Source organism: Elaeis guineensis, chromosome 14, assembly GCF_000442705.2.
Source record: "Elaeis guineensis isolate ETL-2024a chromosome 14, EG11, whole genome shotgun sequence".
Lineage (NCBI taxonomy): Eukaryota > Viridiplantae > Streptophyta > Magnoliopsida > Arecales > Arecaceae > Elaeis > Elaeis guineensis.
Window position 1 is genome coordinate 62,533,930 of NC_026006.2, and position 26,911 is coordinate 62,560,840.

At 39.7% G+C, this 26,911-nt stretch overlaps 2 protein-coding genes across 3 annotated transcripts; both read right to left on the reverse strand.

Annotated features, from left to right (window-relative positions):
- Positions 1–980: 980 nt before the first annotated feature.
- On the reverse strand, positions 981–9,328 carry LOC105057376 (cation/H(+) antiporter 15-like). Its single transcript, XM_073248305.1, has 5 exons — positions 8,126–9,328; positions 6,096–7,184; positions 5,070–5,497; positions 2,071–2,203; positions 981–1,316 (listed from the first exon to the last, which is right to left on the reverse strand). The coding sequence occupies exons 1-5, from the start codon at positions 9,176–9,178 to the stop codon at positions 981–983; spliced, it is 3,039 nt and encodes a 1,012-aa protein (XP_073104406.1). The 5' UTR covers positions 9,179–9,328.
- A 2,943-nt stretch (positions 9,329–12,271) lies between these two features.
- On the reverse strand, positions 12,272–23,131 carry LOC105057244 (uncharacterized). 2 transcript variants are annotated; one of them, XM_010939782.4, is made up of 15 exons: positions 22,831–23,131; positions 21,717–21,844; positions 21,365–21,497; positions 20,900–21,056; positions 20,667–20,745; positions 18,504–18,544; positions 18,254–18,370; positions 18,027–18,107; positions 16,049–16,111; positions 15,801–15,852; positions 15,099–15,173; positions 13,600–13,647; positions 13,371–13,406; positions 13,197–13,271; positions 12,272–12,585 (listed from the first exon to the last, which is right to left on the reverse strand). In XM_010939782.4, exons 1-15 carry the CDS (start codon positions 22,988–22,990, stop codon positions 12,514–12,516), a joined length of 1,317 nt encoding a protein of 438 aa, XP_010938084.1. In that variant the 5' UTR covers positions 22,991–23,131; the 3' UTR covers positions 12,272–12,513. The 2 variants fall into 2 exon arrangements, with proteins under 2 accessions (XP_010938084.1, XP_010938085.1); XM_010939783.4 differs by lacking the exon at positions 15,099–15,173.
- Between the last annotated feature and the right edge of the window lie 3,780 nt (positions 23,132–26,911).

The following is a 26,911-nucleotide window of genomic DNA, read 5'->3' on the forward strand; positions in this document are numbered from 1 at the left end:
TGATGTTATATATCATTTTCTATGAATATACATAACATCTTAAATAATATATATGACTTCCTATGAATATATATGATATCTTGAATAATATATATCGCTTTCTAATGCCCCATATGATTTTCTTTTCATATTTAATTATGACATGCTGAATAATATATATGACTTCTTGTAAATATATATGATATTCTGAACAATATATATAACTTCATATATTTTTATATGATATCCTGTTGATTATTATAACTAATAAGAAGTTATATAAAGCATCAAAAAGGCATAATAACCAATAGGATATCATTAAAAACACAGTAAGTCATATATATTGTTTATCATTCTTTGATGGATAAATACTATAGAAAAATTGATCAATATTTCTATTGATCAACTTATCTATGTTCTCATGCTTTTCAAGATGGATAAATTATTTTTTTATAGATAATATTTATCCATAAAATAGAGAAAAATCTTATCTACCTAGAGGGTGATTAAATCATTTTTCTATCAGTCAATAAAGTAGATATTTAATTTTATTCTTAAAATATCTCATCTTCATTTTCAATACTCTTATCATTCAATGTATTGCTCAATAATTTAGTTGTCCACTTTCTTCAAATCTAAAAAATATAAAGGATATTATAAAAAATATAGATAAATTTTAGTAACTTAAACGAAAAAATAGTAATACAAAAAAATATAGATAATAGATTTCAAAATTATTTTTTCATATATAAAAGAGTACAAATAAATTATTTTTTATCTAAATATTATCTTAAAAATATTTATCTAAAAAAATATAAATTGTCAGATAAATTTTTTGCCACAAAAGAACGGCACTTAAGATTTTCCTACATAACTAATCAAACTTTAGTCAAGATATGCTGCAACCAAGCTCTCAGGTCTGGCGCCATCGCACTTGGTGCTGAAGCCGAGCGACCGTGCAAAAAGTGGTCGGTGTCGCCCCCTTACCTTCGCACCTCCGATTACGATAGAGGACTGGTGTTCCCCAGTGCCTCCCATTCGGCCTCCGCCAGCCCTTTCTTCACGTATTGCTGCACCACCAGGACCGATACCTTGGCCTCGAAGTCCGACGAGACCAGCAGGTCCCCGATCGGCCCCAGCTCCAGGAAGTCACTCCACTCCTCCAGCTCGACGGTCAGCTTCGACTTCCTCCGATGGCTCCTCCCCACCACGTAGAGGTCGTAGCTGTGCTCCATCGCCCGCAGCGCCGTCACCGTCTCCTCGCTGTTGCTCGCAACCTTCTCCGTGAACACCACCGATTCGTCGCTGACGAACCAAAGACGAAACTGGTACAATGCCTTAAAGAAGATAATATCTTTATTGAGGATAACTTCTGATTCTTACTTTTCATTATTCTCCAATAGGAGTATATATAGATTACAAGGTCTAGCTATTGTAGCAATTACAAGAAGAAGGAATATCTCGATTACATACTAAGTAAAGACAAACCAAATGTAGAATAGCTAAACAAGGAGAAAAATCAAATAAGAGTGCCAGCCAAATATGAATATGTGTTGACTTGCTAAACATAGAAAAGAGCCAAACAAGAGTGCAAGCCAAAATAGAATGTTGGGTTGGAATGAGTGTGTGCTGATACACCCCCTCAAGATGAAGAATCGGGAGCACGAATCTTCAGCTTGTCCCTTAGGAACCTAAAACGGGAGGTACCCAAGGGCTTGGTGAGAATATCGACAAGCTGATCTTGGGTGAAGATGAACTGAACAGATAGTTGATGTCTTGCAACATGTTCACGAACGAAATGAAAATCAATTTCGACATGCTTCGTGCGAGCATGGAAAACAGGATTGGCCGACAGATAAGTGGCCCCAATATTATCACACCATAGAATCGGGGGACCATGTAAGGGATGGCCAAGTTTCTGAAACAATGACTCAAGCCAGATAAGTTCAGCTGATGCATCTGCTAAGGCTTTATATTCAGACTCTGTGGACGAGTGGGCAACTATTTTCTGTTTACGAGATGCTCAAAAAATGATGTTGGGGTCGAGAAAGATTGCATAGCCCCCAGTGGAACGCCTATCAGTCCCACTACCCGCCCAATCTGCATCTGAGAAAGCTTGGAGAGAGCGAGAGGTGGATCGGCGAATGTGTAACCCATGATCAGCTGTAGCTTGAAGATACCGTAAGATGCGTTTGACCATAATCCAGTGATCAGTATTAGGAGACTGCATAAACTGACATACTTTATTCACTGCAAAGAAAATATCCGGACGTGTCAATGTAACATACTGAAGAGCCCCAACAATGGAGCGATACTGTGTGGGGTCCGGATGGGGAGCACCCCTTGAATCAGAATCCTTTGTCATGGCCATTGGGGTCTGAACAGGTTTACAATCAATCATGCCTGCCTTTAAAAGAAGATCTTTAATGTAGCGGTTTTGAGATAATAATAATCCAGTAGAGTTCCGAACAACCTCAATTCCTAAGAAAAAATGGAGATCACCAAGATCCATAATAGAAAATTTCTTAGCAAGTTGTTGAAGGAGAAGAGAGATCTGACTGGAGTCATTGCTGGTTACCAAAATATCATCAACATAGATGAGCACATAGAGGACATGAGACCTCATTCTTAAAATAAATAATGAAGGATCAGTTTTGCTGGCAACAAACCCTAGTCGGAGAAGAAACTGGGAGAGACGGTGAAACCAGGCACGGGGTGCTTGTTTTAACTCATATAAAGATTTGTGGAGATGACAGACATAATCTGGATGGTCGCGGTCCTCAAACCCTGACGGTTGGGACATGTAGACTTCTTCTGTTAGGTTGCCATGTAAAAAGGTATTATGAACATCTAATTGTCGGATGGACCAACCTTGAGAGATTGCAATACTTAGAATAGACCGAATGGTGGTAGGTTTGATAACCGGATTGAATGTCTCATTGTAGTCGAGGCCAAGTTGCTGATGGAACCCTTTAGCAACTAGACGCGTTTTGTAACGCTCGAGAGACCCATCAGCTTTTCTCTTGATCTTGTACACCCATTTACACCCAACCAAATTTTTTTGATGAGATGAACGTGGAACAAGAGACCACGTACCATTGCGAATTAAGGCATTAAATTCTTCAGTCATTGCAGCACGCCACTCAGAGTGTTTAGAGGCTTGAGTAAAGCAAGTAGGTTCTATGGTGAGGATAGTAGTGGTGAGGGCGGATGGCTGGTTGGAATGGGGTCGAAGTACCATGGAATGTGTACGGGTGGGTTGGGCAGGTGGGTCAGAGGAGGTTTTGTCTTGCTGGGAGCTAGTTGTAGGGGAAGGCGTAGGAAGGGAAGGTTTTGCTGATGAGGAATTGCAATAGAGGTCAGTAAGTAATCTGGTCCGAACAGGTGCAGAGTCGTTAATGCTAAAAGGGCTTGGAGTGGGATCGGTCATAGGAGAAGGTGTTGAGGCAGACCGAGAAAAGAGAGATGCAGCCGATGATGAGTTGGACAGACGATGCAAAGGAGAATGTGGAATCGATGGAGGAACGGATGGTAGTGGGGTGGCCTCTTGTAGAGGTTGAAGTAATGTAACGCCCCAAGGTAGGGAAGAGGGAGATGATGGTGGTGGACAAGTTAATGAAGACTGAGATTGAAAAGGAAAGGTAGATTCATCGAAGCGAACGTGCCTAGCGATATATGTACGATTTATTTTTAAATCGAGACATCGATAGGCACTATGAGAGGGACTATAGCCGAGAAACACACACGGTTGAGACCGATGCTCCATTTTATGCCGAGTGTAAGGACGAAGAAGAGGATAGCAAAGACACCCAAAAATTCGTAGGAAGGCATAGGATGGTGGTTTGTTGTGAATGAGTTCGAAGGGGGATACATCACTAGAAACTTTAGATGGCATCCTATTAATGAGAAAAACAGTCATTTCAAAGTCATAGTGTCAGTATGACATGGGCACGGATCCATGAGCAAGAAGGGATAGACCGATTTTCGTAATATGACGGTGACGACGTTCGACAGCCCCTTGTTGCTCGTGGGTGTGAGGAGCAGCAATACGATGGGTAATGTCAATTTTATAAAAAAATTGAGGAAGAGAGCGAAATTCTCCTCCCTAGTCAGTTTGGATTGATTTAATAGTACGAGAGAAATGCCGTTCAACTAAGGCTTGAAATTGTAAGAAAGTAGAGAATACATCAGATTTGCACATTAATGGATAAAACCAAATATATTTACTTTGATCATCAATAAAAATTATGTAGTAGCGGTGTCCTAACAAAGATGGAGTAGGGGAAGGACCCTAAACATTACTATAAATAAGATCTAATGGAAACTGACTGCGACGATGGGACGGAGGTAAATGCAACTTACTAGACTTGCCTAATTGACATGAGGGACAAAGGGGACGAAGATGTGCAGACTTGCAGGGTAGATTATTGGTCTTCACCATGGAGCGAAGCAAGCAATAATGGAGATGGCCCAAACGGTTGTACCAGCCATCAAGAGTGGTGCTCTCGGCTACGTGAACAGATGCAGACAATGGAGAAGGGCTGGAATAGAGAGTGTATAATCCTCCTTTACTCAGACCGGATAACTCTATGGTCTTGGTAGTTCGATCCTTCACAAGAAAATGAGAGGGGTGAAATTCAAAAAAGACATTGTTGTCTTTTGCAAACTGTTGTACGGAAAGTAAATTTTTAGAAATAGAAGGAACGTGTAAGATGTTAGATAACTGAAAAGAAAGAGAAGAGTAGGGAGAGGAAAAAGAACCATGACCAATATGTGATATATGTAATCCCTTACCATTGCCTACATGCACCTGATCAGGACCAGTGTACTCATCATAGGAGGACATAGAATGAATGTCAGGAGTGATATGGTGAGATGCTCCTGTATCTGGGTACCAAGTGAGGGCAGTGGAGGGGTGAGGGGTAGGAAGAAGTGGTGGATTAGGGTGACGTTGAGATGGATTTGGATTTGGATATGGTGAATATGAGAAATTGGCATTGGGTTGTGGAGAGGAAAAGTATGGATATGATTGCTAAGGGCGATAGAAGCAGGTGGCATTAGAGTGGTTGTTACGATTGCAAAACGAACACCATTGAGAACCACGGCCATCAGGTGGACCAAAACGACCATGACCTCGATCAAACTTGCCACATCCTCCACGACCTCGAGTAAAGCCACGGCCAATAGAGGGCCTAGGGTCATTAGAAGAATGGACGAACCGTTGAGCAGTATTGGCGGTAGGATTGGTAGGAGTGGCATCAGCAACAGTTAATTTTCTAAATGTCCGCATGCTTTCATGGCTAAGTAACAGCCCATGAAATTCAGTGTATGTCGGAGAGGTGTGTCGGTTGAGAATGCCAGGGACCGCATCTTGTAGATCATCACATAGAGCACGCAATACATGAAGATTAAATTCGGTTGGCTTGAGGGCATTACCAGAGGTAGCAAGTTCATCAGCCACAGCTTTGGCACGTCGGAGCAGAGAGGTGACGGTCTCATCTGGTTTTTGACATAGATTCTGCAACTCTAGATGCAGAGACATGAGCCTGGTAGGAGATGCTGAACCAAAGGCTTCATGAAGAGTGGTCCAGCACTCAAAACTAGTCTCTTTGTCAAGAAGAAGAGGAACCAAATCTTCAGATAATAAAACAACAAGAAGGCTTACGAGTTGGGCATCTTGTTGTTGCCAAGCAGTAGCGGCAATCGGATCGATGGGCTGTGGGTGAGAGCCATCAAGGAACCCAAACAGGCCTTGACCCTTTAAGAAGGGAGTAATTTGCTTTCTCCAGATCAAAAAATTGGATGCATTTAATTTGATAGATAGAAAATGCTATGCCCATAGAAAGATGAGAGGGGTCATTGTGTTGGGTGGAGGAGAAGAGGGATTGGAGGAGGTGGAGATAGATGAACTGGTGGCCATGAAAGAGTACAGAAGGAGGAAGAAGAAGAGATGCTCGTTGGAGCTTCAAGGCTTTGATACCATAAAGAAGGAAATATCTTTATTGAGGATAATTTCTGATTCTTACTTTTCATTGTTCTCCAATAGGAGTATATATAGATTACAAGGTCTAGCTATTGTAGCAATTACAAGAAGAAGCAATATCTCGATTACATACTAAGTAAAGAGAAACCAAATGTAGAATAGCTAAACAAGGAGAAAGACCAAATAGGAGTGCCAGCCAAATATGAATATGTGTTGACTTGCTAAACATAGAAAAGAGCCAAATAAGAGTGCAAGCCAAAATAGAATGTTGGATTGGAATGAGTGTGTGCTGATACGCCTCCTCGTCCTGCTCCTTATCCAGCTCGGCGTCGGCCAAGAGCACTGAGGTGCTGTCCTCCTCGGTCACCGATGTCACCGACTGCAACCGTGACGGCGGGGCTGCCTCGATGAAGCGGATGACCGTGACGACGATGGTCGGGTGCTCCGCCATGCACCACACATATGCGAGCACCTCGCGGTCGTCGCACCCGCCGATGAAGACGGCGGCGACGTGGTGGGAGGGGCCGTGGGCACCGGGGAAGAGCGTGGCAGGGCGGGCGCCGAGGCCATGGTCGACGAGGATGGCGATGGAGCAGGGAGGGATGGCGAGGACGTTGAGGTTGACGGGGCGGACGGCGGAGCTGCCGGCCTCATCCATGTTGCCGTCGACGGTCATGAGCTTGTGGAAGGGGAGGACGATGATGCAGGCGTGGCGCTCCTCGGCGACGCTGCGGACATCCTCATGCATGGTGGCGGGCGGGGAGAAGGCGGTGAGGGGCTGGAAGGAAACGCCGGGGGATTGCTGCTCGTAGCCACCGAGGGCGACGAGGATGCCCTCGGACTGGGGCTGGTTGGAGGCGAGGGAGGTGCGGCGGTGGCAGCCGTAGTGGGCGCTGCCATCGGATGGGTGCATGATAAGCATGGAGGAGACACGGCCGGCAGCGAGTTCGGCGAGGTGGAGGGCGCAGACGAAGATGGGGGAGCGCTTGGTAGGGTTGGAGACGTCGAGGAGGCGCGTGAGGGAGCGGACGTGGCGGACGTTGTGGACGCAGGCCAGCATCCGGAGCTCCATGTCCGACCTCCCCCCCTGGATGTTCCGGCGCCGGTACACCGCGAGCGGCTTCGATTTTTGGACGTACGCTAGCACCACCACCGGCGTCACCAGCACCATCGTTATCATTGAAGTTGTGAGTATCACTGCGAATATATCTCCCCTAAGGACCTGCAAATAACCAAGGGCTCACGTTACTATCATTATTATTATTATTATTATTATTATTATTATTATTATTATTATTATTATTATGAATATGGCTGAGGCATTATATTTTTTTTTGAACTCTTGCTTTCCATAACCATTTGGTGTTTATTTTTTCTATTTCTGCATTATAAACATATAAACTATAGATAGACAAATTTAACTCTGCATGAAGAGTTGGATACACCAACAACATCTGTTGCAAATGGAAGTGGATATATGGTTTTGGAATCATAGTCACAGGTCCGGTATCGGGAACAATCTAGCTGCGGATGAAGGTTGGACTAGTGCAAGAGCTAGCATAGGTAAGTCTAAGTACGTACAAAGTTAAATATAAAAGCACCACTCGATTTGCAAATAAAATGATTGTAAGGTTAGCTAGGCATTATAGTCACAAGTAGTTTAAGAACAATTCATGTATGGATAAAGATTTAGATTAGCATATGTTAGAAAAGAATAACAAATGATAACAAAAAAAAACTATCAAGATGTTTTACTAAAAAAATTAAATTAATTTATATAACTAAAGAATAATTGAATGATTTTAGATTGATTAATCTATAAAAAAACATTTTGTAGAATTATTCCATCAAGAGAAAAATTAAAAATTTTTAAATATTGGAAAAAAAAAATAATACTGTCACTATGTTTGAAATAACGAACGTATGTATTAAATATATAGCTTATAAAGAACTTTTATCACAAGAAATAGTTACTTTAATAAACCTATTCAACAGCCTTTAGCTGAAATATAGAGAAAGAAGAATAACTTGTGCATCAGCCAGGTATTAATTTGAACCTTCTTTTGCTTTTTGGAACAAAATTGTGCTAAGAAACAAATTAATGACCGGGTAAAAAAATTGAAGAAAATAAGAAAGAAAGAAAGAAAGACAGAGGCTAGCTACTTTTTTATCGATGGCAATGTTGAGGATGATCATCTCGACGGGGCCCTTGACGCTCATGAGGAAGCCGAGCACTAAGCTGTCGCGGAAGGACATGGAATAGGCCATGGCGACGACCATGGTGCCCGCCACCTTGGCCAAGGTGGCGGAGACGACAACCACGGCGAAGCTGATGATGGCCCCCAACGGCAGGATGGTGTAGAGGCTGGTCCTGAACCCGCTGTTGGCGAAGAAGAGCGGCAGCAGTATGTTCACCAAGAACGGCTCCATCCGCTCGACCAAATACTCGGTGGCCCGCCCATTGGGCACCGCCAGCCCGTAGATGAAGCAGCCGAAGATGATGTGGATCCCGATGAGGTCGGACAGGAACCCCGCCACCGGCACCCCGGCCAGGATGATCCCCAGCTGTTGGTCGCTCATCCGCTCGTCATCCAGCGTCCGCCTCGTCATCCTCGCGATGGCCGGCCGAACCACGCGGAAGCAAAGGAACACGAATGCGCCACCCGCCAGGGAGACCCATAGCGGCACCAGCAGCGAGACCGTCTTGCCGTTGTTGCCGTCGGTGGCGGCCAACGTGAGGGCGAGCAGGATCCAGGCGGCAATGTCGTTGACGACGGCGGGGCCCATGGAGAGGAGGCCGAGCGGCGAGTTGAGGAGCTTGAGCTCGGTGATGATACGGGCGACGACCGGCAAGCCGGTGATGGAGATGGCGAGGCTGAAGAGGAGGAGGAAAGGAAGCACCTTCCTCTCGCTGCCGGGTCTGGGCGGGAGACCGGAGTAACCGGGTATTTTCATCCCGATGTCGGGGCGGAGGCCGAGGGCGTGGGCGGAGGTGAAGCCGACGACGAAGGCAGCGACCATGCCGACCACCGCGAGGATGACCACCCTCTTCCCCAGCGACCGGATGGCGCGCACGTCCAGCTGCAGGCCCACCATGAACATATAATACGCGAGGGCAAAGTTGGCCGCCGTGTCCATTAGCACGAAGTTCTGGTCCGGTATCCGACTAAACCACTTTAGGACGATACCACCAACAAACGATGGGCCCAACAACATGCCGGCCTGCTCACCAATTCGAACGGGAACTAAAGCTCATCGCAAGTTTAATTCCTTCAAATATATTTACTTAATTTATTTATCAAAGTTATCTGTTAGTTTTATTTAATTTCCTTTTTCTTTTTCTCGAGAAGAAGAATTCTAGGTTAGCAGCAATATGCATTCCAAATCGGTGTGGTCTTTGAAGGATCGTACCAGAGATTGGGAGAGAAATTTTAACCCACTTCTTTTAGAGCTTTGGAAAGACTTAACAAAAATCTCGGCCAGGACTTTGGGCTGCCGGAGGGGCTAAGAAGGAACGACACCACTCGGGTGAATACGATCACCAGAAGCAATTGACCAAGGAAGACAGGAAGCATGTAGTCCCAAACCTTGTATATCCATATTCCAGGGGTTCCGATGGATTCCGGCGTATAGCAATACATTAAATCCTCTCGCCCCTCCATCCTACCGAAGAAAAGGAGGAAGAGAAGAAAGAGAAGGCAGGCTTGGAGAAAGCCAGTGTGGATAACAAGATGAATGAAGACTATCAAGGAATTTGCCCCAAGTTGATGTCGCACCAACCACCAAGTTAAAGAACAGATCCAGGTGATGGCTTATTAGGATCGCAATAGTTTGTCGAACGGCAGAGGGAGCGGCGGTGGTTGAGATTCCATGAACCCCATGCATCGCACCCTTCTTCATGAATCACCCCTGACGAACGGTGTGATGCATGGGGGTCGTAGGAATTTAACCGCATGCCTTCGTGGTTTTCCAATGTCCGAGAGCTTTACAAAATTGTACACCAGTTTGAATTCGATGCAGTTCCAGCCACTGGTGTGTTGGTTTTTCTGGTGTTTTGTTTCAACTCTGATAAATCCCCAACAATTTCCACCGTTTTCTACAAGCTCTCCTCTTCTCACCCTCCGAAAAAAATCTCCAACTCGCATGGGGAATGGGACACGTGTCCTTTGGGCATGGAAACTTGAACGGCCACGCCATATTTAGGCTGCTCTACCAGCTTTTCTAGCCCGGGGTAAAATATTTCGTTAACCTGGAGAATTTTCAACTAATTTGGCGTCACACGAATAGAACCCAATCATAAAGATGATGGATTCCAATTTTCCACTTAGACTGGCAATTCACAATGGTAGAACAACATTTCTAGAAAACCCTTAGAAGCATGAGCGTAGAGAGGTCATGTTTAGTGATGATTGAGCTAAGTCAGGTTTAACACTTAGGAGCATTGTGACCCTTTAAATAAAGTCTAAATCGGGTATCAGTTCGATAATTTCTTTTACTTTTTCTATTACCTTTTTTTTCCATTCACATAAAACAGAAGAACCAGATTGTCTTATCTCAACCTGGTAATGGCTCTCTGATTTGAGAAACTTAGGCTAAGCCCAACCTTATTTGATCCATCGCCATCCTTCTCTTCCATACCCAAAACGTGAATATGATCAGCCACTCCAGCCAAGCCCAAGTGCTCAACCTAGACTAATCCTGTGTACGAAGCACCATCTGAAGAGGAAAAGCTACCTCCCACATGTAGTTTCCTATATATAATTTGTGTGTACCATGATTTGCCATAATTTATCTTTTTCAAGGGAAAATGGGGTACAATCTATCGAAATAATTCAAAACTCGTTTTCCAAATTATTAATGGGGCATCGACCAGGTGGTAATACCCCTTAACAAGTGGAGGATTTGGTGAGAACGAACCGAATTGATTAGCAAAGTTGTTGGAGTTATTAGCCCTAATCTAGAGTCAAGCCTTGCTCGCACCATTTTTAAATTTATTGTCCTGATAAATTCGATAGATGCTTCCAAGTCTCTCCACAATGCAAACATGACACTCTTCGGCAAATGTCAAAATAGCATAAAATTCTCATTTTTCTTTAAAAAATATTAAACAATACGATGAAATAGTCTTGGGAAATCAGGATGAGCATCTAAATTGTACAGAACCGGGATTAGTAAAACAAGCTATATGCACAGATGGTAGGTTCCCCGAAACAAAAATTTTAGACAACCCATCTCTGCTTCTCCATAGATGTTTGAGGGGTGAGACACTAAGATTTAGATGAGATCAGACAAAACTGACCATAAATCTGATTGCCTGACAGTCAACCCAACAGATGAATCAATGATCCATAACCCGGTTCTTTCGGAGAAATCCAATTTTGAAAGTAAATTTGGACCATTTAACAAATCTGGCAGGTTGGTAGTTTAACCAGTTTAACTAGTTGCTCATGTCTGGATAACCTCGCATCCTACTGTTGCCCTTTTATTTTAGTTCTATTCATTTATTCCACTCATCCACACTGCTGTACCGAGCAGGTATAATGCGTGCGTGAAACTTTACAGGATGAAGATATGATGACTGGTGGGTGGGTTGCAGCCTCAGGTTCATGCTATCTTTTCGAGGAATCTGAGGGATTATGATGAGTTACCTTGGCAACAGGAAATATTACAGCGGCAGAAGTCTTGTGTCAAATGGCTCAAGAAGGGTGATTCAAACAACAATTTTTTTTTTTTTAACAGAACAACCATTTTACGAAGCAGAACACAATTTTTAAAATTGGTGGGTTTGATCAATCTGTTGCAGAAGATCACAGTAAAAATATCAGTCAAGAGAGGCAACACAATATCAGTCAGGATTGGATAGGGAAAACAAAAAAAATATCACTCGAAGTCGTGCCAGCCCTTCAACTGAAGCAGTGGGTTATACACAAAATACACCACCTGAAGGCTGAATGGGACTCAATACTTAGAGGACAACAAACATGAATAACATCTACCTATTCATCAAGCATGCATTATTTGCGATGGGAATCAGGGATAACTATCAAACTTATAGTGGATGCATGCCTTCATGAAAGAAATGACCAATCATGCCATTCTTGGTTATGTCAGCTTGTAAGTTAAAAGTTGGTCTTTATCGCTCTTCCCAACGGGGACAAAGCTGGGCAGAAGGCTGTTGACTGAAACCATCACCATTTATAACAGCAAAACATCATTTATAAAGCTAATTGGAGATAAGGTAGAAATGCCCAGGGCAGGATCTTATCAGAATTCCAAATAACATGTCCAAATGAAGAGCATGGACAAAGATAATATAAATGTCTTGCCTTAAATTTATGTATGCAAAATTCATTGATGAGTTGGTACAAAAGTACACATGCATACAGGTTACAGATTTTGTTGACATGGCAGCAATAAAGTCTAAATCCCAAGATTGGTGATTCAAATATTTCAATCCAGGGTACAAAGGAATAGTGCAAAAAGAATTGGATTATAACATGTGAGGAGTGGTTTTAATAATAGTACCTCTCCAGCTGTCCAGAAAGTCCATTTTATCCCGCTTCAGCAAGAGGCTGTGGCATCTCCACAACAGGGGGTATAGCATCCACCTTGTACCGCAAGCTCTGTCAATGTTGAAGGGAGAAGAAATATCAAAAATCTATCTGATATGCCATAAGTTTTTCATGTGCCCAATTCCTGCTGCAACCTACTAAGTCCCTGTTGCTTTTTCCTTGTCTGAATTTGGTTTTCCCAACTTTATCAAAACTCAGGCAGGTGCAAGCTTTGGCTGCTAAGGCTGCACTTGCCTTGCAGCTAAGATGGAATAAGACCTACTTTTTCATTTTAACCTGGAGTAAACTATTCCACCTATATGTGTATAGCAGTTTATATCAAAGAATAGTAAATGTGGAGTAGTTCAACCCATTATTCTGCAAAAGGGAAAAGGAAGGGTCAGCAACAAAACCATAGATGCCTTTCTTCCCCATAGTTGCCCCATATGTTGCCGTAGCCTGACAAAGGAGCTACACAACAGTTATTCTAGATCTTAACACATTTAACACCTTTTTCAGGTCCATTTCTTCCAATTATAATTTAGCTAGCTAAGTTGGCAATTCGAAGAATCTAAAGCCCTCAAAGCACTAAATCCTGACTTCTCTAGGAATGCGTAACCAAACAAAACACATCATAGCCCATAAGCATCAAGATAAGTAGCTGATTGCCAAAACTCTCATACCTTTTTGAAAAATGTCGAATAAGAATTATCCCATATAAGTTTGTAGGATCCAGCCAAGATTGTGCAGAAATTTCCCTGTAAGCAGAAAACAAGACATAAAATTGACAGCTCAAAGGCAACAAACAGGATATGATTAAATCACCTGACAAATAACAAATGCCAGCATCAACTCACTTGATCAGACTCATATCGTCGATAGGGTAAGATCAGCTGCACAATTTTAATCAATCAGCAGATGCAGCAAACCACCCATATATGAAAACAAAAATCAACCTATTCTAGGTGAAGCACACTGTAAAACATTTGAATCCTAAAGGAACCAAAAATATTCGAGGTATAATGAATTTAAAAAAGGTTTGTTAGGCAGATGGATATTATTGCTGTGGTGTCAAATGGAACTTACTGTGACCTCTCCCGAGGGGCTAACATACTCCATACGAAAACCAATATCCTGTAAATGCAAAAAAATAGTATTTATTCTTCCATGTTAAAAGAAAGAATGAAGTTGGTGCACTTGATGAGTTGGATGGTACAGCTACTCAGAACCAGATCGATGAGTTAACAGAAATGAAAACATGTCAACAAAAAATGTGAGCTTTTAAGAAAATAAAACCAATTAAGTTTCTGTCCATCTGCCCTCTTGCAACCAAGTGTTTCAGAATTTAAAAAGAATAATAAAGATTCAATCGGCACCACTACTATAACTTGGAAAATTTTTGCTCTTCAAAACCATAGGCATTGAAGTTTCTAATAGGAATGAATGTCCAAGACTACATGTGGGTTAGTCCGGTGAAACATCTGAACGAATGACAAAGCATGCATTCAAAGGCATGGTGTTGGTATTTCTCGAAAAAAGGCATGGTAATTGGTGATGCAATGTGAATTTTGTCTTGTCTCTGCGATGGTGGTATGGATGCAAAGACCTGAAAACACACTAACTGAATATCTCAGAGGTGACCTCTGTTATCTAAAGTGGCTTAACCACAGTTCAAGCCTACTAACAGAAGCAAGTCTATATAAATTTTGCTCTGCTTTGGACAATTTTAGTTTGATTCTAATAAGATCATTACAATCAGGTTATGCTGGAAACTTGTTCTTGTATTACAATGATCCGGTAGATTCATGATTACTTCAATTTTCATAACTTAAATCTTTTGACTATCTGAGGCCATACATATAAATCAGCGATGTTCAGTTTGAAGCATGTGTATGGGAGAGATTATGTGTGTCTACATGACATCTAAGCTAATGGATGGCACAATCTACACTTAACCTGCATGAGTAAGGGACCTAGTGGTGTCAGGTAAGCAGAGATTGGGGAGCAAATGACTTCCCATGCAGGGCAGATGGGTGGCTGCCAGTTTCACATGAAAGCGAGAAAGGAGGATGGTTGACGTGAGCTCTGACAAAGAGAAGAGGTTGCGCAGCTGATTGTTAATCGTGCACAGGGAAGGTGATTTGAATGGTGTTGTTTATAAGGATTAAGAGAATGATAAGTCAGTTACAATGGAATGGCACCATTACCAAAACCTTAACCCAATAGTTGGGACCAGGCTTTACTGTAATGAATTAACTACAAACTGCAAGGAACCACTACATAATATTTAGATAATAATGTTTTCCTTTAATCCCCTTGACAAAATTGAGGTTCATAATGCCACCTGAGTATATAAAGTTATCAGTCAATGCTTTAAGAGTATTTCTTTGAGCTCGAATATGAAAGACCAGTCTTTTTTGTAAGTTCTTTTCAGTAACAAGTACAAACAAATCATAAACAACAGATCTAACGTTTTGCATGCCTGTGTTAGCTGGAATTTGGTTTATTTGATAACAAAGAGAACATGCTGAGATTTATAAAGAAAATATACTGTAGACCACTTCACTAGGAGGTTCTGATGGTACCAGGCTAAGTGTCCCTTGTATCAAAGCAAAATCCCAAGCAATATACGAATTTACAGATTCAACTGTCAAAATAACCTGGAAAAGAAGACAAGCAATAGATGTGAGAAGTGACATTATGATCTTGCTCCAAGAAGAATCCCCCCTTTTTTACTTTTACAGGATAATTTTTGTCCTAGGGTCAAGCAGATCAGAGGCATTAACAAATTAATAGTGATTTCGCTAAACAAATAAAAACATTTTTGCAATTTGACATTGGTAGCTTATTGGTTGTCTGTCTTTTGCATGATTGCCTGACATTATAGCCCTACATGGCTTTTTGCAGTTCTGGGATAGGAAATTCTGGTACAATCCTGATCACAGCCCACAAGTCCATAAGCTGCTACAAAAGTTCAAAAAAGCTGATAAAGATGTATGAATGGAAACCAAGCAAAATGGTTGACGACCTTGTTGTCGATCATTGCAATATCGATAACAAAACAAAGATTCCTGATATATCAGCAACTTCCAGAACTCCTAAATTGATTTTATAAAACAAGTAAATATATCTTTCTTAGCAACTTCACATGATTAATTGATTAAAGTGTTCTCTTAGACTCTGGGCATCACCTCCAATTTCATGAAGGGAGAAATTTTTGAGTAAAAAGAAAGAGTTCATAAAAATATACTTGGCTGTGAAAGATGCATCTTGCTATCAGGTCATACCTCATGTGTTTTTCCTGGAGGAATGATGGTTTCTTTGTATTCAACACTTTTCCTGCAAAAACATTAATAAAAAGGGACCACCCATGAAAATTGAAGACTGACAATATTCATTAGCTTACACCACCCAACCCTAAAAAAAAAAAAGAAAAAAGAAAAAAAAAACATTTTGCATATTTGTACACTGAATCCAATCCTAATAGGGGGGGAATAAGTGCAACCCTAATGCTCTTGACAAAGGGATAGTGTACCTTGAGTCAGCAGCACCTGCATCCTCAGCTGATATTAAGAATGGAGAATTTGCAACAACCTCACTGCAATGGGTACACTTATTTTTAGAGAAATCTCATGCAAAAAGTGGAATTGGTTAAGTAGTGTCATGCATGGTACTTGAGATAATTAAGTAATATTCTGAATAAATCTCATCAAAATATAAGGATATCTCACTAAACACAGAAAAGCTACTAATACAACTCAGAAGCACAATAATTTGCTGAATCTGCAGTTATACACCATCAGCTTGTGATACTACAAAACCATAATAACTCTATAAGCAATTTTTCAAAATACATAAGGCATCCATAAACCATAATGTTGATAACCATCAGAAATATAAATGACAATATTAGAGACAAGCATTGGAATTACATAATGAAGTCACATTACTATTGTTCCGTAAAATAGAGAAGATTAAGTACATAACTCAAATAAAAGCAGAGGTAGTCTAAACGATATCACTTACTTCCTTTGTAAAATGAGATACTACAATAACAACCATGGCCATAACCATTAAGACTTGTTTCAAATGTTTGGAGTTGGCCTTATGAAGGCCTACATGTTCTTAGCAGCTTTTCAAAGAATAGGAAGAAGTTAAACAATTTCATAACATTCCATTTCATAAAATGAAGCTCTCGCACATAATAGACAGCTTCACAGATGAATGATCTTGCAATGGATCCCAATAATGATACAAGAACAGCAAAGCAGTAGAAATTAACGAGAATTTTGTCGGCAATAGGAAAAAGGACACATATGTAAGGCTTACACAGAACATCTTAATAGAAATCTGTACATGTTTTTCTGTATATAAAACAATGTTGCTTATGTATAAGATAGATCATATGTTATGTATGACTAATATCAGCTCCATTACAAATGGAAGTCAATAAATCAAGTGCTCTTACTTTTAATATAAGTCTGTACATGTTTTTCTGCATATAAAACAATGTTGTCTTACGTATAAGATAGATCATATGTTACGTATGACTAATATCAGCTCCATTACAAATGGAAGTCAATAAATCAGGTGCTCTTACTTCTAATTCAGCTTCATAAATTACACAATCCTAGTTAAATTAGCTTCAAGGAGACTGATTAGGTGCAATTAAGTCTTAAGTTCATCAAATTCTTGTGCAGATGTTGATGTCATCCTTAAGTTGCGCACATTCTAGTGCAGTAATACAAGGTTTCATACTCCAAACTCCCAAATATAGGACTCTACAACTTGACTATATAAATTCGGTGAAGCCTAAGTTGTTTGGTATTAATCTTTCATTAATAACAGAAGTTGGAACTTGGAAAGATGTAGGAACTAAACCGCAGATTCTATGTTCTGTAGGCCACCTAAATGTGATGCAAACAATGAAGCTTGAGCTGCACGAACTACAGTAACAAGAAAAGCTAGCATCAGTGAATGAATGGTGCCATTGTGACACAGAAACCACAAGTAAAAAAGTTACATGGTTGATGTCTAGTCTCCCACAATTTGTTTTCAATTGGCACCATATGAACTGCCAGATTAAGGAGCAACTGAGAAGTAACAAATTCTATGTAACTAAAATATTCTTTTCTCTATTGAATGCATCAATATAATGGAAAGGCTAGGTAAACGTATGTAGAGATAATTAATTAAATTGCTGTAGGTTAATAAACAATAAAATGAATGATTATGGTTATAGCTAAAATTAACAAAAGATAATATCATATTTCGGTGTAACTCAACATGGTTAACTTTATTAGTTACTACAAACTTAATGTTTTCACCAATACTACTTGTTAATAATTACTGAATCACATATTCTAAAATTGCTCAGCATAATAAGCACATGAGGATGGAATTTGTTGATACAGGAAACAAGAGCAACTTCAAATAATTTAACACCACATGAAGAAATTTTAATAAAATTAGGAATTAAAATTTTTAAAGAAGATTAATGTAATGGTAGATACCCTATAAATTGGATGAATTTCTCAAGCTCAGAGGTGTAGACATGCACAGCTTGCTGTAAGACAGATACTTGATCCATCTGTCTGTTCAACATGACACAGAGGAAAAGTAATACTAAGCAGAACAAATTGATGAAAGAAACTGGTAAAAGATGCACCATATAGCACCTAGAAATTTTTGGTATACAGTGGGAATGGAGAGAGACATTAAAGGACAAAAGTTATCTCACGGTTTTCTTGACTCAAAACGTTCCCAGGAAAGAAGCAGAAACAGTCTAATAAAGAGCACCATTTTTGTAAGGCCATACAAAGCTGGTCCATAACGTTGTCGTTGTTCTTCCATAGGTCTAAAGTAAGATATAATTCACAGTAAGACACAATCCATGTAGATGCTCTATAGAGAAAATACAGAAGATACACATTTATGATAAAGGCCTCAGCCGGTTCCAGGACAAAGTCAAAAATTATAGATATATATACCCATCATCATCATTTATCTGCCGCAAGAAATCTAATAAAACCTGCAACAAAGAGGAAAGAGATTGCATGATTTACTAGCAGATTTGGAAATATAAAAACTCATGAAAATTCACATCATTTCTTCTTTTAACACAAAATCAATACAAAGAAACAGAGTACCACATTTAAGATTAGCAGTCAACAAGTGCCACATTCAATTTATTCTCATTTTCTTTTTATTGCAAGTTTGAAACTAGACAGCTCATATAGAATAGAGTAAACTGCAATCTGAATTGGTAAAAGTTCAAGAACAATACTCAAAACTATATATCTTTTTTTTTCCATTTTAACTCTTTGGCTTATAATTTGTGGAGACAAACCTTGTGCCATAAATCAAAGTTTTCCCTCTCCCTCATAATTCAGTCTCATTCAAAAAACAGTGGAAACTTGGAGGATTACCATCCACTTGCTTTGGCTTAGTTTGCATAGCCAGTAACCTTACTCACCTGAGATGCTTTAACCAAGAACTTGGCACTAAATCTTTGAGAGTTAGATGTCAGGCTCAAAACCAGTTATAACATATTATCAAACTTCAGTGTATCATCTGTACATCCCATATAAGTGGGATGAGGCTTTTTAACTAAAGATAAGAATCCAAAGCTGCACTCAACTTTTTCAGTTTTAAATATTCAGAGCTTATTAATCTGATTACTTTTTATCCTGTACCAGATCACAACTAATAAAAATGAATTGCACATGGCTTTGTTCCGATTAGAAAAGAAAGACAACTGTCAGAATTCTCATTGGAAAGATTTGTACATATTTACAAAAATCTAGAAAAAATACATGGTTCAACCCTGTTGAAAAACAATTAAGTAATCGATGACTTGATCTTACCATGAACTTAACCAAATTGAATTATCTAATTGGTTATTTTTTGAATTTGTGTACATCCCTAGTTTCTCTCAATATCGACACTTGTTTCTAGCCCAGCCCTCCAACTTGCATCCCTCCTCTCTCCATACCCTTCCGTACAAAAGAGAATCCCTCTTGTTACTGGGACCTCCTTAGTCTCTGACGCACATGATCATGCCATCTATATCCACTGTATATTACTTTGTCTCTACCAGTGCAAGTGCAACCCCAGACTTTAACTTACATTTGATTAATAAACCTGTATATTTTAGTTATAACATGTCCACCTCAACATCCTGTGCTTGTTATAATGTTTATTTAAATGTAATAGTTGGCCTTTAAACTAAATCCTGTCTTCTGATAGATTTCAAAGGCATCTAATGATTACAAAACCACTTCTCCATTTTATACAACCTGCTGAAATCTCATTGAAAAATTCTTATTTTCCCATTAGATATCTACAAAATCTAATAAGTTGTTCCAAAGGCATCTAATGATTACAAAAGTACTTCCTCACTTTATGACTTGCTGAAATCTGATTGAAAAATTCTTGTCTGCCTCACAACTGATATCTATAAAATCTAATAATTTCTTCTTCTTCTTGTTATTTCCCAGGCATCCAATAATTGCAAAAGCACTAAGCCACTTTATATGGCCTGCAGAAATCCCATTTGAAAATTTCTTATTTGCCCCATAACTGATATCTATAAAATCTAATAACTCGTCCTTCTGCTGCTGCTTACTAATAGAATAATAGCTAATGTAAACAACAAAACTTGCATATCAAGTACATGGGACTTTGGCACATGTACATGCATAAGTATATAAAAAACGTGCATAAACACATAATAGAGTATCAACATGTCTTTTACAACTGAACCAAGAAGCCTGCTTGCTAATATTAAGAGCCTAGGGTGCTAATTCATAGATTGCATATGCAAAACCCAGAGAATGAGTGGATAAGAGTGGCAAGAAATGGTAGTCATCAATCTACATGTAAAAGCTGAATTTTTATTCAATAACAATTAATTTAATCATTATACAGTAGCATAGAAGCACTCAGTGGTGAATGCAAAGTAAATCCTGACAAATCCATATGATCTGTGCTGCAGTATGAGACAGTGGCAAGTGATTTTGCTGCTCTATTTTGCATCCTAATGTAGGTTAACAATAACACTCAAAACAGGTCACGTGATAAACAATGGACCAATTCACATAGCAAGAATGGCAAGATGATAACAAGCTTCTGAAAATCTATGCATGACAAACCTGTGGTACCCCAACCAAATATTTAACAAGTGTCTTGTATACACCCGCTGCTGACCCAAGCTGAGCCAATTGTCTCCGTCTGGAAGGGCAATGCAAATTCAACAAATCAAGAATATAAATACATTCAGATTGTGCATTTAATTTTTGCATATTCAAGATGATGAATCATTGCTCTTTTGTTTTGTTTTTTTTCTTTTTTTGGAGGGGGGGCGTAAAGAAAAAGAAAAGCACACCTCTCCATTTGCTGCTTCCAGAGTAAAGCATATCGATCACGTATTCTTCCACCAGAATTAACCAAAGCATCAATTTCAGCTTGTCTATTTCTCTCTGAGCGCTCTCGTTGCTGCCTAATGAGAGAGCCTCGAAAGTCTTGGGGCATGTAGGTCATAACTGCAAATTTACAGACGACCTGATCAATTCAAGAAAGTATCTTAGCAAGTGCTGATACACTGAACAGGTTTCCTAAGTAGCAATTAATTTATTTTCCCCGAGAACAAGCATAAGAGATATAGACACAAATTGCAATAGGGTTTAGAATTGTGGCCAATTAGTCGATGGCAAGATTTGTGACTCATCAATCAATTTAATTAAATGAGAGCAATCCTAAGAATCCCTCAGCCAACAAATATAAGTGCTTTTTATAATGCATGCTTCTGGATTAAATAAAGATAGTTCCAAACAGGTCATTAAAAACCCACCTGTACTAAATATATTGTCAGCATTTCTCAGTTGGAATGTCTCCAGTGTCTTCAGACTAGTTTTAAACTTGGCTTCAATATCTCCAAAGACAGCAGCTAAATCTATATCTTCAGGTGTCGCTTTTTCTTGAAGCTACATACATTCATAACAAACAAATTGAATTTGTCTGAAGTTTTACTGAACTATGTCTAAAGAAAGCATTAAAAAATAGATATACCACAGAGCAAAAGCTTTAAAGGAGGAAAGCACTAGAAACTTGGACATTTGAAAGCCATTTCATTATCAGCATCACTTGATGTGAACATGAAGTATAAATCTGAAAATAAAAGAAAATTTAGATTAAGGTCATACTGATCTTGGCCGATGAGAATCGTCGAGCAAAAACAGAATTTCTTCAATGTGTTCTCTGTTCTTCCACAAGTTTTCATCAATTTTATGGGGAGGTTCACAGTCTGCTTCATTTACCACTAATTCCTCACCTTCAGAGTCAAAAGGAGAACGAGCGTAAATATATGCAACAAAGCAAATTGCTGCTCAAACATTCTAAGAACAAGAATGCTATTAATTTAAATTCCTGTATTTAAGTTACCATAATAGTAAAAAAACAGAAAAGATGGTAATATTAACAATTTGAATTAACTAAAGGAAAACGAAATTAGTGGTTAAGTTGAAACAGAAGTGAGTTGGCATCCACATGAAAAGAATTTGACACATCACTTCTTTAACTGTCTGAATTTCCATCGAATAAGCTGCTCACTCTAGAACATGATTAAGCTGTGTTTCTCTTCTGCCATGATCCGTAACTTATAAGATGGACATATAGCAAGACTCAAGAATCACATGGATTTCGCCAAAAAAAAAAAACCGTATAGTTGAGAAGAATCCCTAGTATCTAACACGCAACAATATCCATATTCAAACTAATGTTTACAAGTGGCATGGCATCTGGGTTTCTGGTGATCACGTAATTCCTCCCATATTCCTAGATCCTGATGCGTTTCATGTCTGTCTAACTCTTGGAAATTCCACTAATCTGCCAACAGTTTAATCTTTTTGAAAGGATCGGAAACATATTATCAAGTCCCGAAGCAATGCTAATGAAAAGCTTTGAACTTCATCCCAACACTAACAAAAAAATTATAAAGGCAAAAGATCAAATTTTCCATGACTGATATGAACTTATTCTTAAATTTCTGGGCAAAAATACCAAAAAAAAAAAAAAACCCTCCCTTTCTAAAGAATCGTTGGAGAAGCTTGAATTACCCTCCGATTTAGCCTCGCCCACTCACCAACATGAAATCTTGACAACGACATTTCATAGAAAACCAAAACAACCTAAAAGATCCTAGGGGACAGTTGCAATTACCCTTCTTTTCCACCAAAATCACTTTCCAGAGCTCCCAAATCCGAACAAAAATAAAGAAAAAGGAGGACTTTGATCGAAAGAAAGAACGAAATAACTCACCAGAGGTGGGGGCGTGTTCCCTCAGGAGGCCGTCGGCGAAGCCCCGGAGCTCGGCGGTTAGGCGGGGGATGTCATCAGATAGCCGGGGCAGGGGGTACTTGTCGTAATAGCGGGCGAGAAAGGCCCTCGTGATCGGCACCAATCCCTCCGTCGATGCCATTGTCGCGGACCCGAACGCCGGAGATCCAAAGCCCTTCTTCTCTCTTCCTAATCAAGCAGGGCATCGATCGGTGCCGGACACCGTCGGTAATAGTACAAACGCCGGGGGAGAGGAAAGGGCACGGAACGTTAGATGGTACCTAACACGTGCCTAGAGTGCGACAGTCTATAGCACGATCGCGAATAACTGGGGTGAGATTAAGCGAATCTTTTCCGCTTTCGTGGAGTGAGACCGCTTTTGAGAGTCGCGGTGAAAGTTTAGAGAGTGGCGATAGGAAGTGGCGTCCGGCATCGTAGCGGGGCTGGAATATTCGTACTTCCTGCGATCCCATTCCCGCTGCACCGTGGTATGGAAGGTGGCCCTTTTTTTTTTGGGTAGTGAATTTAAAAAAAAAAAATCAACCGGGTTGTACCTTTCGCGCGAAGGAAGGATTCGCCTTCCTTCGTACAAATCTACCGTTGGATCATAACACCGCACACCTATCAAAGTGATAAACACCCTCTTGCATCGGCTCATCCACTTGCACGGCTCTCAAAGCAACCACTGGATGATCCAACGATCAATTCGCATGAAGAAAAATTAATCCATCTTCCATGTGAAAGGTACACTCCTAACCTATCATAAAATAGCAAGTTCTAATAAAAATTATCATATTGCATGCATCATATAGCCACTAGTGCCATCCATCGGACCATCACAATCACTTATTTTTATAATAATATATCGAGATGTATATTTGATAAATAAAAATTATAAAAATTAATAATTATAATTGACGGTGCGTACAGCCATTTGATGCATATAGCATAAGAAATAATTTTCCCTTTTTAAGAGACAGGTTGGGGAGGATAAAAAATTTCTTACTTTCCCTTCAAATGCATGGCCTCACATCCACATAATTACATCAAGGAATGCCCTCATGAAAAACACCAAGACTAGCATTTTGGGTTATTTGATTACGGCGCTTTGTTTAGCGTACCAAACGTCCCTACTACTTGTCCCCACGCATTAATGCTGTGTCTGAACCTACTTGAAACAGCTTTGATGGGGCACAAGTTTGTTAGTCATTACTCTTATAACCCACCTCTTCGACACCACGAACGTGCCCAATACCCCAGAAATTTATTGATTTCAGGAACATTCTTAAAGCTACTCACTAATATTTGCTCGTTGATAAGGAATACTGTTGCACAGTAATAAAAACCAAAATTACTGCATGAAGGTTGACAAGGGTTGCCAAGTTCTATATCTAGACAATACATGATCACAATTTTTCACCTCGATGTGAGCAGCTTGATTAATTTGAGTACTTCCAAGACATTCAGCTTTGAAACCCTGATGTTTTAGACTCATAACCTGTCAAGGTATTGGACAAAAATAGATTTATTCTATATGCATGGATAGCATGCAGACGATACCACGTACATGCCTGGTTCTGCATCAAGGATAGAAGAGGCTTATAACGATGGCAGTCTTTCCTCTATCCAATAGAGGGACCTCATTCAATAATAATATCTTGTAGAACACCCTCATGTAACAAACAAAGAATGCCATGAAGGAATTAATGGCAGCCAAAATAGAAACATGCAGCTGCTACCAACATTTAAGTCGAAAAACTGACAAAATGCAATTGGCTTAACTTTTTTGAAAGTGCAAAAAGCCCCAGATATGGAAAGAACAACATCAGTGAATTTTCCAGTTTGGATCTGCTGTTCTTGGGGAGAAAAAAAGGACAAACTATTTCATCCAACAATTGCATCCTGCACCAGTTGTTTCTCAAACAAATAATATCATTCAAGGATATGCAGACTAGCATATAATATACTAGACAATGGAATTTTATGCACATGCTATGGACTGAACTGCTCTTTTTTCCCACTCCTGTGGGTGGCCAAGTTAGATATGTACTAAGAGAAAGGCAATGTGACAAGCTACTTGCTTTTCCAACCTAAAAGGTGCTAAATAAAGATCATATTTTTAACAAAGTTAAAGATAGCCATACTTTGACCATAGTCAGCCCAAAAGATGATCCTCCATGATCTGATGGCTCCCATATAGAAGCATCACTTTATTCATAGTCCATGCACTTTTTTGAAGCTGATGCATTGTTTTTTGTGGGAAGAAGTTGATGCTGCATTGAGATCTACTTTAGTCCTTCTCAACTTTAGATGCATTCTTTCCTTATGTAGACTGGAAATCGATGGGTGCTTCATTGATGGCTTCCCCGTTCACATTATGAAATAATTAACTGTAACCTAGGCAAATGTCACCCTTAACCTATTTCCATTATTTGATCTCATCTTTTTTTTTTAAAAAAAAAAATTCCCCTCTTTCTCACTTGAAAAGTGGTGAAACCTAATGTTGTATTAGAACGTTGAACCAAGAGCGCTACCACTGCAAAATATTGTTGGGTGAAAGCTCACCCTTTTTTTATCAAAAATGAAAGCTTCAGACTCTATTCTTGCCAAAATAGTATAAACAAGATGGCTTACAATGTAGCACCATATGAATTTTTTTCCTCTTATTTTGGTTGATCTAAAGATGAGAAGCCTTTTAAATATTCATCAAGAAATGGATAATATATTTAGGTTTTGCCAATTTTTCTTTTAAATAATGATACAAATTAGAAATGGGAATGCATGACCTGACCCACTAATTCGACATGCAGCCTATTCAAGATAGTACGTGGGTTTAGTTTAAACAGGTTCAGGTGCTAAACAGATCGACCAATTTTATCCGTTTTATTAAAAAGGTTGGATTCAGAATATATAAGGGGCTTGACCATCTAACTTAGACAGTCCCCTCGAATATCTACGTGGATTCAACCACCATGGCACATTGATTCAACATCTGGCTGATGAGGTGTTTAGGAGAAGCCCATCCCTCCCATTTAATTTGGCCTCCCATTGTCTCATTTCTCAAGTCCACCCCTCCCATCCCAACTTACCTCACCTTCCCTCCCTTTCAATTTACACAAAGAAAGATATATATAATATTGTCAGAAACTTTTTATGTAGAAACAAACTACATACATGACATGATTTATCTTTAGTTCTATCTGAAGAAGAACCTAATTTTCTTGAGGCAAACAGAAAAAAAGGGATAATATCCTCAAGTAAACTTCCAGGAGACTTCTGTGTTAGTACATCAAACTATAATCGCTGATTAAAACAAAGAGAACCCACATGCATATATTAAGATCTAAAGCACTTTGTTTTCATGAATACCAATCAATGCACATTACAATGGTAACAGTTTTTCATGAATACATATCAGCAATTTGTCTCGCTGCTAATAAAATTTAACCATGAGACAACACAACGCTAACAACAACAACTTTGTGGTTCTAATCATCATGCTATAAGATGCCATCATGTTCATAAAAGTTTCCTATCGTCAACATCGCTTCAAAAGTATGAATGAAGAGTGGGGAAATCACTGGGTCTACAAGAAAGAGCCAGTCACTGGGAATCTTCTCATCGCTGGTAGGAATTCACACTAGAAATCAACTGCTAGAAAGATAAAGGACCTCTCAACAACTTTCATGGCATGTTCCAAGGCCTTCGCAGTCATACTCAGATCACTCTCACCTCACCCCCACTTCAACATTAATTTCACATGGCCTCCAAGAGGACCAAGACCATTGTTCTTGGTCCCCCATTCACTCCAACCCAACCTCCCCGGCCACACCAAAAAGCATTAAATCTCTCAAGCCTCCCCACCCATGCGAGGAAGGTCAGCAAAAGGTGACCATGCATGTTACATGCCATCACATGTTACACAAACACCTTGCGCTTCAAATGCGAGATGGAGGATTTGCTAGAGAAATTTACAAAGAAGACAAGCGTTGGTCTTTGCGTGAAGCTGCAAAAAGTTATCTTGCACTTGGAATTAATGCCAAGGGGTCCACTTTCTTAATCG

What these genes read in the sequence shown, in the direction of transcription:
- LOC105057376 (XM_073248305.1), bottom strand. Translation starts at nt 9,178, where the DNA reads ATGTTGTTGGGCCCATCGTTTGTTGGTGGTATCGTCCTAAAGTGGTTT. An exon ending in ACATTGCCATCGATAAAAAA is followed by an intron (nt 7,185 to 8,125) that starts GTAGCTAGCCTC and finishes GGTTATTTGCAG; the next exon opens with GTCCTTAGGGGAGATATATT. An exon ending in CTCAGATGCAGATTGGGCGG is followed by an intron (nt 1,317 to 2,070) that starts GTAGTGGGACTG and finishes ATCTTCTTTAAG; the next exon opens with GCATTGTACCAGTTTCGTCT.
- LOC105057244 (XM_010939782.4), bottom strand. Translation starts at nt 22,990, where the DNA reads ATGGCATCGACGGAGGGATTGGTGCCGATCACGAGGGCCTTTCTCGCC. An exon ending in GCAGGTGCTGCTGACTCAAG is followed by an intron (nt 15,853 to 16,048) that starts GTACACTATCCC and finishes ATGTTTTTGCAG; the next exon opens with GAAAAGTGTTGAATACAAAG. An exon ending in CTCCAGGAAAAACACATGAG is followed by an intron (nt 15,174 to 15,800) that starts GTATGACCTGAT and finishes CTTCTTTTCCAG; the next exon opens with GTTATTTTGACAGTTGAATC.